Source organism: Botrytis deweyae, assembly GCF_014898535.1.
Source record: "Botrytis deweyae strain B1 chromosome Unknown BDEW_053, whole genome shotgun sequence".
NCBI classification, from domain to species: Eukaryota; Fungi; Ascomycota; class Leotiomycetes; order Helotiales; family Sclerotiniaceae; genus Botrytis; species Botrytis deweyae.
Window position 1 is genome coordinate 218,944 of NW_024066260.1, and position 14,673 is coordinate 233,616.

The 14,673-nt window shown below is 35.4% G+C and overlaps 3 protein-coding genes across 3 annotated transcripts; 2 read left to right on the plus strand and 1 right to left on the minus strand.

Annotated features, from left to right (window-relative positions):
• Positions 1-1,177: 1,177 nt before the first annotated feature.
• EAE98_011842 (uncharacterized protein) lies at positions 1,178-2,214 on the plus strand (the record flags this gene model as incomplete). Its single annotated transcript, XM_038959465.1, has 4 exons — positions 1,178-1,205; positions 1,316-1,343; positions 1,399-1,762; positions 1,813-2,214. 4 exons carry the CDS (start codon positions 1,178-1,180, stop codon positions 2,212-2,214), a joined length of 822 nt encoding a protein of 273 aa, XP_038804230.1.
• Positions 2,215-2,484: 270 nt separating this feature from the next.
• EAE98_011843 (uncharacterized protein) lies at positions 2,485-3,044 on the plus strand (the record flags this gene model as incomplete). Its single annotated transcript, XM_038959466.1, has 2 exons — positions 2,485-2,491; positions 2,530-3,044. 2 exons carry the CDS (start codon positions 2,485-2,487, stop codon positions 3,042-3,044), a joined length of 522 nt encoding a protein of 173 aa, XP_038804231.1.
• A 2,208-nt stretch (positions 3,045-5,252) lies between these two features.
• EAE98_011844 (uncharacterized protein) lies at positions 5,253-6,942 on the minus strand (the record flags this gene model as incomplete). The annotated part of the gene is made up of 6 exons (XM_038959467.1): positions 5,253-5,767; positions 5,816-5,918; positions 5,977-6,590; positions 6,641-6,698; positions 6,752-6,772; positions 6,832-6,942. 6 exons carry the CDS (start codon positions 6,940-6,942, stop codon positions 5,253-5,255), a joined length of 1,422 nt encoding a protein of 473 aa, XP_038804232.1.
• Between the last annotated feature and the right edge of the window lie 7,731 nt (positions 6,943-14,673).

Sequence of the window (14,673 nt, forward strand, 5' to 3'; positions counted from 1 at the left end):
AGCAAGAAAGATTACCAGAGATCAAGGAGGATTGAATTAGTGTATTCAAAAGCATTTCGTGATCTAAAGATGCTTCTCCAGCTCGGTAATCTTGATTCTGTGTCGCTAGGCAGAATCTAATATGTCGAATTACCGCAAACCACAAGCATTAGCGCATATAGAGGGTACTTCTAAAAGATTAATAGAATATACAAGAATCAGATTTATGTCATGAGAACTTGTGATAATGCATTCCCTTGTCGGTAATCTCGATCCTGTGTCGTTGGGTTAAATTCCCTAAGATCAAATTACCGGATACCACAAAGTTCACTCTATGTTGAGAGGACTTTCAGTAGATAGAGAAAAGTCCCTTTTACTTGGTTTTTGTCATTAGAAACTGCGATAATGATTTCCCGTCCCGGTAATTTTGATTGAGTGCTACTAGGCAAATTTCGCAATTGGAATTACCGCATGCCACAAACCTTGGCACATATTCAGAGGACTTCCAAAAGATAGAGAAAAGTTTTTTATGTTAGATTTATGTCTTGAGGGATTGCGATAATGCTCCCATGTTTCGGTAATTTGGATTGTATGCTGATTTGAGCCTTGAAATCAGGTAATTTGTGACTAGCCCACAGCACATATCTTACCACCCCTCAGGAGTACCAGAAATAGATTTAAGATACTAATAGTAATGGATTTTTAGTTATGCGAACTTGCGATAATGATTTACCGTCCCGGTAATCGCCAAGTTGTCTCCTAGGCCAAATTTGAGAGGTTGAATTACCGCATGCCATACACATTATGGGATCGTCTAAATACCACCAAACGATTTGGAATCATTAACATAATGATATCCAAGTCATCCGAACATGCTCTAATCTATGTGACGTGCGGTAATCGCAAGTGTTGGTCGATTTTTGAGTGAATTTGGACGTATGCCAATTCATTTCATGTCCCACACATTTTTGCAACATCATTATACCAGAAAACCATTTATGTCACTTTAAGTATCTTCTGACAATTAATTTTGAGGTCTCCTAATGCCTCTGGCATGCGGTAATCGAAAGTTCCTCTCTCAGGCCAAATTGAATAATATCATTACCGCATGCAACATGAATTATCGCACAATGAGACTTACCTAGGATGATTCAGGACACCTACTTCAGTCATTTTTATGTCTTTTTGACTTGTAATAATGTATATGCTTTGTGATGATCACGAAAGTTAGTTTCTTGCCTGGTATGGATGAACGGAGTTATATCATGCTGAGAACATATTCATGGCAAGCATGATAGATACAAAGGTTTTGACACATAACAAACGATCATTCTAGGATCATTTGGGAGTACAGGAATATTGATGTAAGCTGATGACATGTTTTCATTTGGCTGATGAATCAAGACGGACCAAACCTAGGTACCGCAAGTTGCCGCGCTTACTGAAATTGCGAAGCGACGATGGTTTGACTCAAGATCTTTGGGTGAATGCTCTTTATATTAACCAGAAGGATTTAGAGGAGAGGTCGTGGCAAGTACAAATGATGGGGAGAGTCTATGCTGCAGCATCTCGAGTCATAGTCTGGCTGGGAGAACCATCGCTGAACTTTTATCCTGCGAAAGTTGGACGATTGCTAAAAGTATTCGACGAAGAAAAGAATAGTGTGATTGATAGTGTGATTAATGACTGCACTACGGAATCTCCGGATGTAGAATACCTCTCTCAAGAGGAGCTGAATAACACAGTCCCAAGATATAACGGAGTCCGGGTCTTCTTTGAAAACGTATGGTTCAGTCGCATCTGGGTATTGCAGGAAGTTTTCAATGCTCGTAGAATTTTGGTGCGGTGTGGAGATCGAGCATTTTCTTGGTCTTTAGTTCTTTAGTTCTAAAAATCGATGAAAATGTGCGACGCACCCTTTCAGAACCAGCGCCACAGTATCGCATAGCAATGTCGCCGCTTTTCTCCGGTCTATTCGCACTAACAAAGCCTACTCAAGTCTTAAACGACGATATATGCAGTGATATATCTACGCGTTTTGGATATACCCCACGAGCTCCCACCGAAAATATTCTCGATCTTGTGGTAGCAGGATTCAGTTTAGAAGCTACGGATCCTTGGGATAAACTATTTGCACTGCTTGGTTTTATAGAACCAAAGTACCATCATCTCGATGTCCTTCGACCGAATTACGAGAAAGATGTGGCGATCGTATATCGCGACTTCACACGCTGATGGATTGCTTCCCATCGCTCACTTCATATACTTTCTGCAATCCATTGCTCGAAAGGTAGAACGTGGCAGAAGCTATCTTCATATGCGCCTAGCTTCCGTGGCTTCAAGCGTACCAGTTGGAGTTTGTGGTACGATGGAATGAGTGCATGGAGTCGAGCCATTTTTGGCCTTTCACCATCTGTGAAAGGCCTCGGAGCATCGGGTAACATGGAATTAGATACCTCGTTATTATTGAAAAGCAATGACAGTTCTCTTTTGTTAAAATGTATTATGCTCGGTATTATCCATGATATCCAACCCTTTCCATATGAATAGCCGCATTATATGACCAGTGTTCATCCGCTCCATCAACCGCACACCGCGAACACTACGAACGGGTATTTGATCCTTTAAATCAACGAGCAACCTTCTCTTCAAGTTCTCAGGGTGGGTTGGAGGTACCATTTGAATCTCGGGCATCTCCAGCTGATTTGGTGTATGATCATATATCTGCTCATGAGTCGTATGCTCGGCAAAACCGAGGAGCTCTAGAGTGTCACCCACGGTGCTTTTTCACGACTGTAGATGATAAATCTGGGCTAGGTTCAAATGCAGCGAAGGAGGGGGACCGTGTGGTTGTGTTGTTTGGAGGAACGATACCTTATGATGTACGGTTCGTTCAAGATTTCGAGGCTCTAAATGTATTAGAATATGGTGTTAGCGAGGTTAGTACGAGTAATGCTCGTAGAAGACGGGTAGAGTTTGTTGGGGAGTGTTTCGTTGATGGCTATATGAATGGGGAAGCGATACAGGAAAAGCAAGATGAGGTTGTGGAGTTTGAGTTGGTGTAATTCTGGATCATTTGGCTATTCTAGAGGTAATGATTGCAAGAAAGTCTATGTCTATATATCCTAATGCGTTCACTAATGTAGCTCGTGAATGACTCGAGCCAAGATGCACCTACTCGTTTTCGCCCACGATCGTAGTCGTTATATTGTCTCGGTTAAGGCCAGTATCCAATAGTCTAAACTGCAGTCCAGCAATACAAAGATTCAAATGTCTAAAAGCAGTTAGAAATGTGAGAATGGCTCAATGTTCCAATCAATTTCGATATCTCAGATGATTTGAATATTCCAATTGGTTTGGGAGTTTTAATAACCTTCATTGTTGGATTGCAGTCAGGACTCTTGGATACCCTGGTTGAGGTGATGAAATCGATTCGCTCTTCTGAATATGTACCTGCTAATTACTACTTCCTCCGATCCTAGAGCAATCGGTTGAAGCTGGTAATTAAAGTCAAACTTTACCCGTCTCGGGTTTGATTGAGCCTCCATTCGAAAATCTATCCAAAGACTAATTCAAACGACTTCCTTTAGCTCATGATGATGATGACAACTTCAGCCAGTAATGCGCTGTTGGCCGCGGACCAAACACCCACCAAGATCGATAACGACCGGCCAATCAAAAGTGAGGATATCTTAACTTCAACATATAGAGATAATGCCAATGAATAGTCATTCGTGAGCGAAGATCATGTACCGTCAATTGCGTTTCTGTTTAAAATGAATCGTAATGCTAGTTCAGATATAATCACCGTTTCTCAGGAAGAGCATTATTAACTCTTTGAGTCTATTCGAAACTATTCTGCAATGTGAGAAGCTATCAAACAAGTTGAGCAGCTCACACTTTGAAGATCTTTGATTGACCTGTATCACTCATTTCAAAGGGGAAAGTACTAGACCAATCAAAAACTAAGAGTTTTTCGACTTTGAGTGAATTGATACAACATTCAGAGATTGGGAAGTGTGAAGGCAGACTTCAGATATATTGTAAAGCAATTGTTTTTGTAGAGAAGCAATTGCGATTCCTCGGACTTAGTGGTCTCAAGCTATTGTCGGGTTAAAAGTTATTGTTATTGGTGGAATCTTAATTCCATTTCAGTGTCATCATTGTGATGCATGACTGACGTGTCACTTGGCTGACCTACGTCGTGTGGCTCATTTATAAGTCCCATGCATACATGCATGCATCATTGATTCGATTGAAGAACAGCTTTGCAGCTCAAGTCAGTGCTTTTAAAGTGTCTTTGGCCAAAAGGGTCGGAAATCGTTCTCAGGAAAGCTCCTTACCTGCCCTTGTCGGGACACGATTGGAGAGCCGTTCTTCTCGACTCATAGTGAGATTACGGTATTACCAGAGAAGGGAAGCTGGAAGAAGTCAAATAGTAAACTATACTAAGAGATAATAGAGGCCGTATTCCGGCCCCCGCAGAAGGTTCTGACAGTATTAGAGAAACCATAACTTCTTTTGCAGAATGGTGAATGCTATGTATAAGATTATGTATGAATCCACTAGAGTCACACCTTTCATGTTTATCCCTAACAGCGTTGATTAACAGGTTTTGCTGACATAAGCCACAATATCGACAAGCGCAATCAGCAGAAGCATTTACGGTGGAAGAACAAGGGGGCCAACCTCTCTCGCCTGTTCTGTCAGCCCTGGAGAGCCTTAATATACCCCTTACGACAAATGCCAGAACTGTTAAGTGAAAGGAAATCAACTACTTGGAATCTATCACGAAATGACACAATCGCGATGCAATCGCTCATATACACATTCAACTATGTATACAATCACACATATAAGTGGTAAGTAAAATATTAAAGAGTCGGCGCTTAAGCCCCTGATCCTCGCTACGCTCAAGTTTTATTATTTCGTAAGTACATCCTTCCCTCACCGCCAAGTCATCCAAGGAATTGAGATTATACTCTTTGCCTCTACGAAATTCATTTGGGATACTGATTGAAGTATATTACTCTACTTTACTGTAAAACTAATTATACATAGAACAGTTATGTATACAAAATTCTACCAAGGAAAATTAAATGATCCGAAGTAAGAGCTAGAATCAATTTTAGTTTCATAATAGGCTTTAGACTGAGATAATAAATTCCAGAGGCCGAAAGAAGAAAGTGTCACATAACCTCTACCAAATGAAGTGTATCTATTCACATACCCATTCGATCATCCAACGCATACAATTCTATGATTGATAAGCTTCAGTTCTGGGAAGATACAGCCGGAATTGAATTTCCTAATTGAACTCCACGAGGGGCCAGCTCAACTCCATCTTCAAGCTCAGGTTCTTCCTTCTCTGGATTCTTCACGCCCCATACCCAAAGCAAGAATGTCACAGCAGAAAGACACCCAAGTAGAAGACCTACTGCACCAATTCTATCTGAATCTGGCAGGGAATTTATGATAACTGGTCCAATCGTAATGCCGAAGTAGTGAGCAGCATTCTGAACACCAAAAGAGCGGGCCACAACGAGTTTCCAATCATACCTACCGCCAGATTTGCTTTCCATGTCTTTCAATACGTCATCCATAAGTACGTAGCCCGCTGGCTCAGTCGAATCTAGAAATACACCGATGCCGGTCAATAATGCACATAATAGTACTTTTGTTCCTATCGAATTTGATTTCACGAGCCGAAGGCAAACTGTGATCGGTACCAATGCCAAGAAGCTCACGATTCCTACTATTCGGGCTCCATACCTATCGGCCAGCCATCCTAATTATATCAGCTTAGGATATCCAAGGGGGTAGGTGGATGAATTACCGTAGATCGGCTCAAGTAATGCAGGTAGGGAAACTGGTAAGAATATTAATCCCTGCCCCAGCGAGTTCCAGTCAAACTGCTCCTGGACAAAGACTGGAAGAACCTGTGAAATGCCAGCTGTTTAATACATCTTCAGAAAACCAATATCATTGAAGACTTACTGTATCGATCGCCGAGATGAAGATGCCGCTCACAATCACTCCCCAGAGCCCTACTCGCATGGCAGGTTCGCGTAACAGATCTAATAACGAAAAGGACTTGATAGCCTGTGTGCTAGCTTGTGGTGTTGAATTCGTTTGAGATGACTGGGATGCCGGATTATCCTGAGGCTGTCGTTCAAGAGGTAGAATTAAAATAGGTACGGCCAGATTGAGAACCAAAAAGCCCCCAACAACCCCAAAAAGCCCATTCCAGTTCAAGAATTGATACACAACTCCTCCAAGCAGTGGACCGGTTAGAAATCCCAAGTTCATAGCCGCACCAGCATAACCCATGGATTGTCCAACACTATCTTCGGGTGAACAATCTAATATGATTGTGACACTCACTACCTGGATAATTGCAGACGAAATGCCCTGTACAATTCGCCCAACGACGAGAACACTTATTAATTTGGAAACAGCAATTATTACCATAGCGATACCAAGAAGTAAAATTCCAATTAGCAAAGTAAGACGCCGGCTATGCATGAACTTTATCACATAGCCGATCCCGGAGCTGAAAAGAAGAGTTGCCAACGCCTCAACAGTAAGCAGTATGCCAATCCAGCGACTCACTTGATATTGTCAATTGTGGCCTATTCATTCATTGCCAAGAGAGACATACCGTCTTTATTTGGGATCGAGAAACGGGTGACTAGCGCGGTAGGAAGTACTGGCAGTATCTGTCCACGTCTTCATTAGAAAGTCACTATATCGAGCTACATAGAAGACATACAAATCCATAAAGCATTGTATGCTAAGTCACTTTGTCAGTGTCAGCGTTGAATTGTGCGATGAGAATAATTCATCACATACCGTTAAGAGACAAATACATAGAGCTCCTATTATGATAGTTCTTGATGAATGCATATGCTTCGGTCTTCGTACTCTTGGAAGGGACGAGTCCCGCGGCGTGATTGAATCCATTGCGATGAAGAAAATTACAGTAATTACCTCGATGGGCTGTTCTCTAAGTTTGCCGGAAAGTGTCGGGACAGGGATCATGTGACCGTACTAGCACTGGCGCCAGTGCCTCGGCACTATAACCCCAACCCAATCTTCATAATAGTATTAATGATTTAAATAAGAGGACCCGTACGACTTCATTCCACCCGGAGGGTAACCCGTTCGTGTTTGTGTTTGTGCTTGTGTCAGGGCTCGGGCTCAAGATCACGCCCAGGGCTAGGGCTGGTGATGTACTTTTAGATCTTGAGGGTGGTTGAGAACCCTAACTATTATTCTAAGGATTTTTTTGGTGGTCAGCATTGGTGGTGACCACAACCCTAAAGGGGGTAATAACCCTCCCAAAAACTCTTCAATTAGTTATTATTCTTTTTAGTTTCAATTTTAGGGTTTTCGAAAATTTAAAAAAAGAAATAAATAAAGATTCAATTGAATTATATATATATAAAATTACTTTTTCGATATCTTTCAAATTGATAGTTTAGTATTGAATTGAAATAACCCTAAGTTTGATAAAGTTGAATAAAAACTATAGTAATTTTCGAAAGTAGAAGGAATAATAACCACCAAAATAAATCAATTTGGTTATTACTATAAATCTTATTTATAATAGGAAATTTATAAATATTTTATAATAAACTAGGGCTTATTTTCATTTATTTATTCAATTCTAAAAACAGATTTAAATTATCTCTTAAATTAATCGATTTATACTAATTTTATAAAAGATTGAATTTGTAAAAGCAAAAGAAATAATGATTAGTTAAAAAAAGATATAAAATAATTAAATTATATAATCAATTCTAATAATAAAAATAAAAATAAAAATAAGAATAAAAATTAAAATAATAATAATAAAATTGAAAAAAACTATATTTTAGAATCTTAATCTTGAGGGGACTTTTTGAGTGGTTTTAAATTTAAATAATATAAACTTTCAAATTTCGATTTAATATATATATATTATAATAAGGTTACCTAATTATTTAAATAGAACAATATAGAATTTTATTATATTGATATTTAAACAATTAATAGTTGCCAGCACTAATTAATATAATAATATAAATAGGATTGCTCTATATATAATATAACATAGCAAATTATACTATCAGATCACAATTCAAGGTTGTCCTATTGGTCTAATATAATATTAGCCAATAATAATACTCCGTATAATATTTGATTTATAGTATTTTATAATTAAATATAAAATATAAATTAATTCTTCGATATATTAATCTTCTATACCCTCCTCTCACCCAACCAATTAAATTAATATCTTTTTGCTTTTTTCATATTTTATTTTGAATATATATAATACTATAATAAAATTAGGATTAGGATTAGAATTCCTAACTATTATTCTAAGGATTTTTTTGGTGGTCAGCATTGGTGGTGATCACTACCCTAAGGGGGGTGGTGACCCTTCCAAAAACTCTTCAATTGGTTATTACTCTTCCTGGCTTCAATTTTAGGCTTTTTAAAAATCTGAAAAAAGGAATCAATAAAGATTCAATTGAACTATATATATATGAAATTACTTTTTCGATATCTCTTCAATTAATGGTTTAATACTGAATTGAAATAACCCTAAATTTGATGAGGTCGAACCCTAAGCTATAGTAATCTTCGAAAGTAGGGGGGAGTGGTGACTAGCAAAATGATTCAATTTGGTTATCATTATAAATCCAATTTATAATAAGAAATTTATAATTATTTTATAATAAACTAACTATTATTCTAACTATTATTCTAAGGATTTTTTTGGTGGTCAGCACCGGTGGTGACCACTACCCTAAGGGGGGTGGTGACCCTCCCAAAAACTCTCCAATTGGTCACCACCCTTCCTGGCTTCAATTTTAGGCTTTTTAAAAATCTGAAAAAAGGAATCGATAGAGATTCAATTGAACTATATATATATGAAATTACTTTTTCGATATCTCTTTAATTGATGGTTTAGTACTGAATTGAAATAACCCTAAATTTGATGAGGTCGAACCCTAAGCTATGGTAATTTTCGAAAACAGGGTAGTGGTGACCTGCGAAAAAGCATCAAAACTTACTAATTGGTCACCACTCCTCCTGGCTTCAATTTAGGGCTTTTCGAAAATCTGAAAAAAGAAATGAATAGAGATTCAATTGAATTATTCACATATGAAATTAGTTTTTTGATATTCTTCAAATTGATGGTTTTATATCGAATTGAAATAACCCTAAGTTTGATGAGGTTGTGGAAGCAGGGGGTAGTGGTGACCACCAAAATGAATCGATTTGGCCACCACCCTAAATCCAATTTAGAATAAGAAATTTATGTTTATTTTATAACAAACTAGGGCTTATTTTTATTTATTTATTCAATTCTGAAAACAGATTTAAATTATCTCTTGAATTGATCGATCTGTACTAATTTTATAAAAGGTTGAATTTGTAGGGGGAGTGGTGACCAGCCGGAAAGAGATGTGGGGTAGCTAAATTATATAATCAATTCTAATAATAAGAATAAGAATAAGAATAAGAATAAAAATAAGAATAAAAATCAGAATAATAATAATAAAATTGAAAAAAACTATGTTTCAGAATCTTGATCTTGAGGGGGCCTTTTGAGTGGTTTTAAATTTGAATAATATGAACTTTCAAATTTCGATTTGATATATATATATTATAATGAGGTTGCCTAATTGTTCAAATGGAACAATATGGAATTTTCATATTGATACCTAAACAGTTGATGGTTGCCAGCACCAATCAATGTGGTGGTATAAGTGGGGCTGCCCTGTATATAGTATGACGTAGCGAACCATACTATCAGGTCACAGTTCAGGGTTGTCCTATTGGTTTAATACAATATTAGCCAATAGTAATGCTCCGTATGATATTTGATTCATAGTGTTTTGTGATTGGATACAGGGTATTAGTTGCCTCTTCGACGCATTAGGCTTCAATACCCTCCTTTCGCCAAGCCAATTGAATCAATATCTTTTTGCTTTTTTTATATATTTTTTATTCTGAATATATGTAACCCGTACGGCTTATTCCCACCCGGAGGGTAACCCGTCTAACTATTATTCTAAGGATTTTTTTGGTGGTCAGCACCGGTGGTGACCACTACCCTAAGGGGGGTGGTGACCCTCCCAAAAAGTCACCATTTGGTCACCACTCCTCCACGCTCCAATTTTGGGCTTTTCGAAAATCTAAAAAAAGGGTTCGATAGAGATTCAATTGAATTATTCATATCTGATCTTACTTTTTCGATATTCCTTATATTGATCGATCTGTACAGTTAACCCTAAAGCTTAGGGTTGGAGAGGTCGAATGGAAGCTATGGTAATTTTCGAAAACAGGGTAGTGGTGACCCGCGAAATAAGGGAATTTGGTCACCACTTCAAATTCAATATATAATAGGAAATTGATAAATATTTTATAGAAAGCTAGGGTTTATTTTAATGAATTTATCGAATTCTGAAAACAGATTTTAATTATCTTTTAAATTGATCGATCTGTACTAATTCGAAAAAGGTTTCAATATATAGGTGGTGAGAGCGGTAGTGACCACCAAAAAGTGATGTGGGGTAACTGAATCACATGATCACAACGTCGATAATACTAAAATACTAATAAGAATACTACCTAATACTAATTTACTATTAATCTAAATACTAAGAAGAATAGTAATTAAAATACTAATTCGAAGAAAAATGTAAATACCAAAATACTAACAAGAATACCAATTAGAATACTAACTTAAATACTAACTTAAATACTAATAGAAATACTAATAGAAATACTAAGAAGAATACTAAGAAGAATACTAAGAAGAATACTAAAATACTAATTAGAATACTAATTTAAATACCCATCTGAATACTAATCTAAATTCTAAACACTAAAAAGAATACTAAAAAGAATACTAAAAAGAATACTAAAAAGAATACTAAAAAGAATACTAAAAAGAATACTAAAAAGAATACTAAAAAGAATACTAAAAAGAATACTAAGAAGAATACTAAAAAGAATACTAAAAAGAATATTAAAAAGAATATTAAAAAGAATACTAAAAAGAATACTAAAAAGAATACTAAAAAGAATACTAAAAAGAATACTAAAAAGAATACTAAAAAGAATACTAAAAAGAATACTAAAAAGAATATTAAAAAGAATATTAAAAAGAATACTAAAAAGAATACTAAAAAGAATACTAAAAAGAATACTAAAAAGAATACTAAAAAGAATACTAAAAAGAATACTAAAAAGAATACTAAAAAGAATACTAAAAAGAATACTAAAAAGAATACTAAAAAGAAAACTAAAAAGAAGATTAAAAAGAATACTAAAATACTAATTAGAATATTAATCTAAATACTCATCTAATATTAATTTACTATTAATCTAAATACTAATAAGAATAGTAATTAAAATCCTAATTCAAAGAAAAATCTAAATACTAAAATACAAATAAGGATATCAATTAGAATACTAATCTGAATACTAATCTGAATACTAATCTGAATACTAATCTGAATACTAATAAGAATATTCAATAAAAGACTAAAAAGAATACTAATTAGAATACTAATAAATACAATATTAAAAGACTATTATTTATAAGATTTTATATTATAAGATTATATATTATAAGATATATATACGAAAAGACCAATCCTGATAACCTTAATACCGGTGAGCTTATTCCCGGTGATCTCCCCATATAGGCCCCTTATAGGCTGAAAGTCCTAGTAAGTTCCCTTATAGGCTCTGTTATAGGCCTTTAAGCCTATATACGACTCCCGGTGATTGAAATCCGGTGAGCTTATTCCCGGTGAACTTATTCCCGGTGAGCTTAGATTCAATAGTTATAGGCTATATAAGCCTAAGTTATAGGTACTATATGCCTATACGACTCCCGGTGATTGAAATCCGGTGAGCTTATTCCCGGTGAACTTATTCCCGGTGAGCTTAGATTCAATGGTTATAGGCTATACAAGCCTAATTTATAGGTACTATATGCCTATAAGTGGATCACCGGGAGCTAGTATTATTAGTATTGATTGCACGTAAACGAATTTGTCGGAAATTATTTTTTTCGTAGAAATCAATTGTATATGGAATTTCGACTAATAAGGACCCTATGGGTATATGAAAGGGGTGAGCTTGAAACCATTCAATATATGGTGATTCTAATATTAGTGGTTTTTAGGCTTACTCCTTTCGATTTAGGCCTTGGATATCATTATATTTAGGGTTCCAATAGCCTATAGACCCTATTATTGAAAGCTAGAATCCTTTTATGTATGGGTGAGCATATATAGAATTAGTATAGCTGATATATATAGGGCACTAAGGCTATATTATATAGGGGCTTTTGGGTACTATAATATAAGAATTAACCCTATAACTTTTTGATTGGAATTCTAATATTATATTTTAATATTAGGAGTCTATAGGCTAAAAGGGCGCTATTCAATCCTAATGATATAGTGCTATAGTCTAATATTTAGGGGTTTCTTATATAGTAGTATTTAGGGGCTTTTAGTTCTATAATAGGGGGATTTCAGGACTATATCTGGGGGCTCTTTTTTTTGACATTGGGGGCTTTTAGTTCTATAATAGGGGGATTTCAGGACTATATCTGGGGGCTCTTTTTTTCGATATTGGGGGCTTTAAAGTTCTATATTTTGAGGGCTCTTATTTTTGACATTGGGGGCTTTTAGTTCTATATTAAGGGGACCTTATTTTTTGATATTAGGGGCTTTTATTTTTGATATTGGGGGCTCTAAGTTCTATATTTGGGGGCTCTTATTTTTGGTATTAGGGGGTCTAGTTCTATATCTTGGGGGCTTTAAGTTCTATATTCGGGGGATTTTACTATTATATTAGAGGGCTTTTATTTTTGATTTTAGGGGCTCTAAGTTCTATATCTGGGGGCTTTTAGTATTATATCTGGGGGCTTTTAATATTATGTCTGAGGGCTTTTATTTTTGATTTTAGGGGCTTTAAAGTTCTATATTTGGGGGCTCTTATATTTGATATTGGGGGCTTTTAGTTCTATATTAGGGGAATCCTATTTTTGATATTGGGGGCTTTAAAATTCTATATTTGGGGGCTCTTATTTTTGATCTTAGGGGCTTTAGGTTCTATAATAGGGGGATTTTAGTACTATATTTGGGGGCTCTTAGTTCTATATTTCAGGGATTTCAGTTCTATATCAGGGGGCTCTTATTTTTGATATTATGGGGTCTAGTTCTATAATAGGGGGATTTTAGTTCTATATTAGGGGGCTCTTATTTCGAAGTTTGGTGGTTCAATAGCCTATAATCCTTAATATTGAAAGCTAGAATTTTTTATATATGGGTGAGCATATATAAAATTAGTATAGTTGATATATATAGAGTATTATGGGTAATTGATATTAGAGTTTCAAATCAAAATTAGGGGCCTTGATTTGATATATAAAGGGCAAAAATTAGTATTTAGAGAGCTTATAAAGTCAATAATATATTGGGGTGTTTCGATTTAAATACTAGAGGAACTTTAAATTGTATATTAGGGGGATCTTAAAATATATTAAGGGATTTTAAATTGAATATCAGGGGGATTTATTTTGATATTAGGGGGATTTTAAATTGAATATCAGAGGGATTTTAAATTGAATATCAGGGGGATTTATTTTGATATTAGGGGGATTTTAAATTGAATATTAGGGGGATTTAGTTCTATATTGAGGGTTTTTATGGTAAGAGTTCTATTCAATCAAGAATATTGAAATATAGCTATATTATTTGATCTTTAACATAGGCTTGACTTCGGTTAAATCTATTGTTAAAGATCAAATAATATAGCTATATTTCAATATTTTTAACTAAATAGAACTCTTATCTTAATTTTAAACTCCCGGTGAGGATTATTCTTTTTTTTTAACTTAGATTTATTTATATTTTTCCCTTAGATTTTAGAATATAGTTGAATACAAAATTATATCATATGTATGAATCTCTTATAGTATTGAAATAATGATCGAACCTATACTGAATATACTAATAAAAATCTTCCTTTAGATACGAACCTTTTTAGCTTCAATCTTAATCATTTCAAAATTCGAAAAAAGGGTTAAATAGACATTTAATTGAATTATATTTTAATGAAATTCGATTTAAATTAGCTTTTGAATCAAGTGATTGGTACTAATTTGAATCAATGTATTTGAAAGCTTCAATTAGACTATTCTTGTTCATGTGATATAAGCGAGAAGCTTAGACTTTTTTAAGGTGGGGATTCCACCCCATCAAAAAAAATCGATCTCAAATCCCAATATATTGATTCAATTATAAATCAAGAAAGGGATCGCAAAAAAATCAAAAAAAGATATGTTTCAGAATCCTGAGATTGAGTAGATTCATGTAGCTTTTTGATAATTCGAAAATCTCAATATCAAAAATTGACAATATATACATATATATTTAAGTAAGGTTGCCTCATTGTTCAAACAGGACAAAATGCGTCTAATCATATTGATACTCTAGAGCCAGTGGTTTCGATCACCTCTGGTGCGGTATAAGTGGGGCTGCCCTCTTGCGTGTGGCGGGGATGTTGCGCACCCCGTCGCCAGGGACCAACAGGCCAGGGCTGTCCTGCGTCATCAATCCAATATTGATGTCGTAGTAATGCTCCGTATGATTCCAAATCGATCTTTAGTAG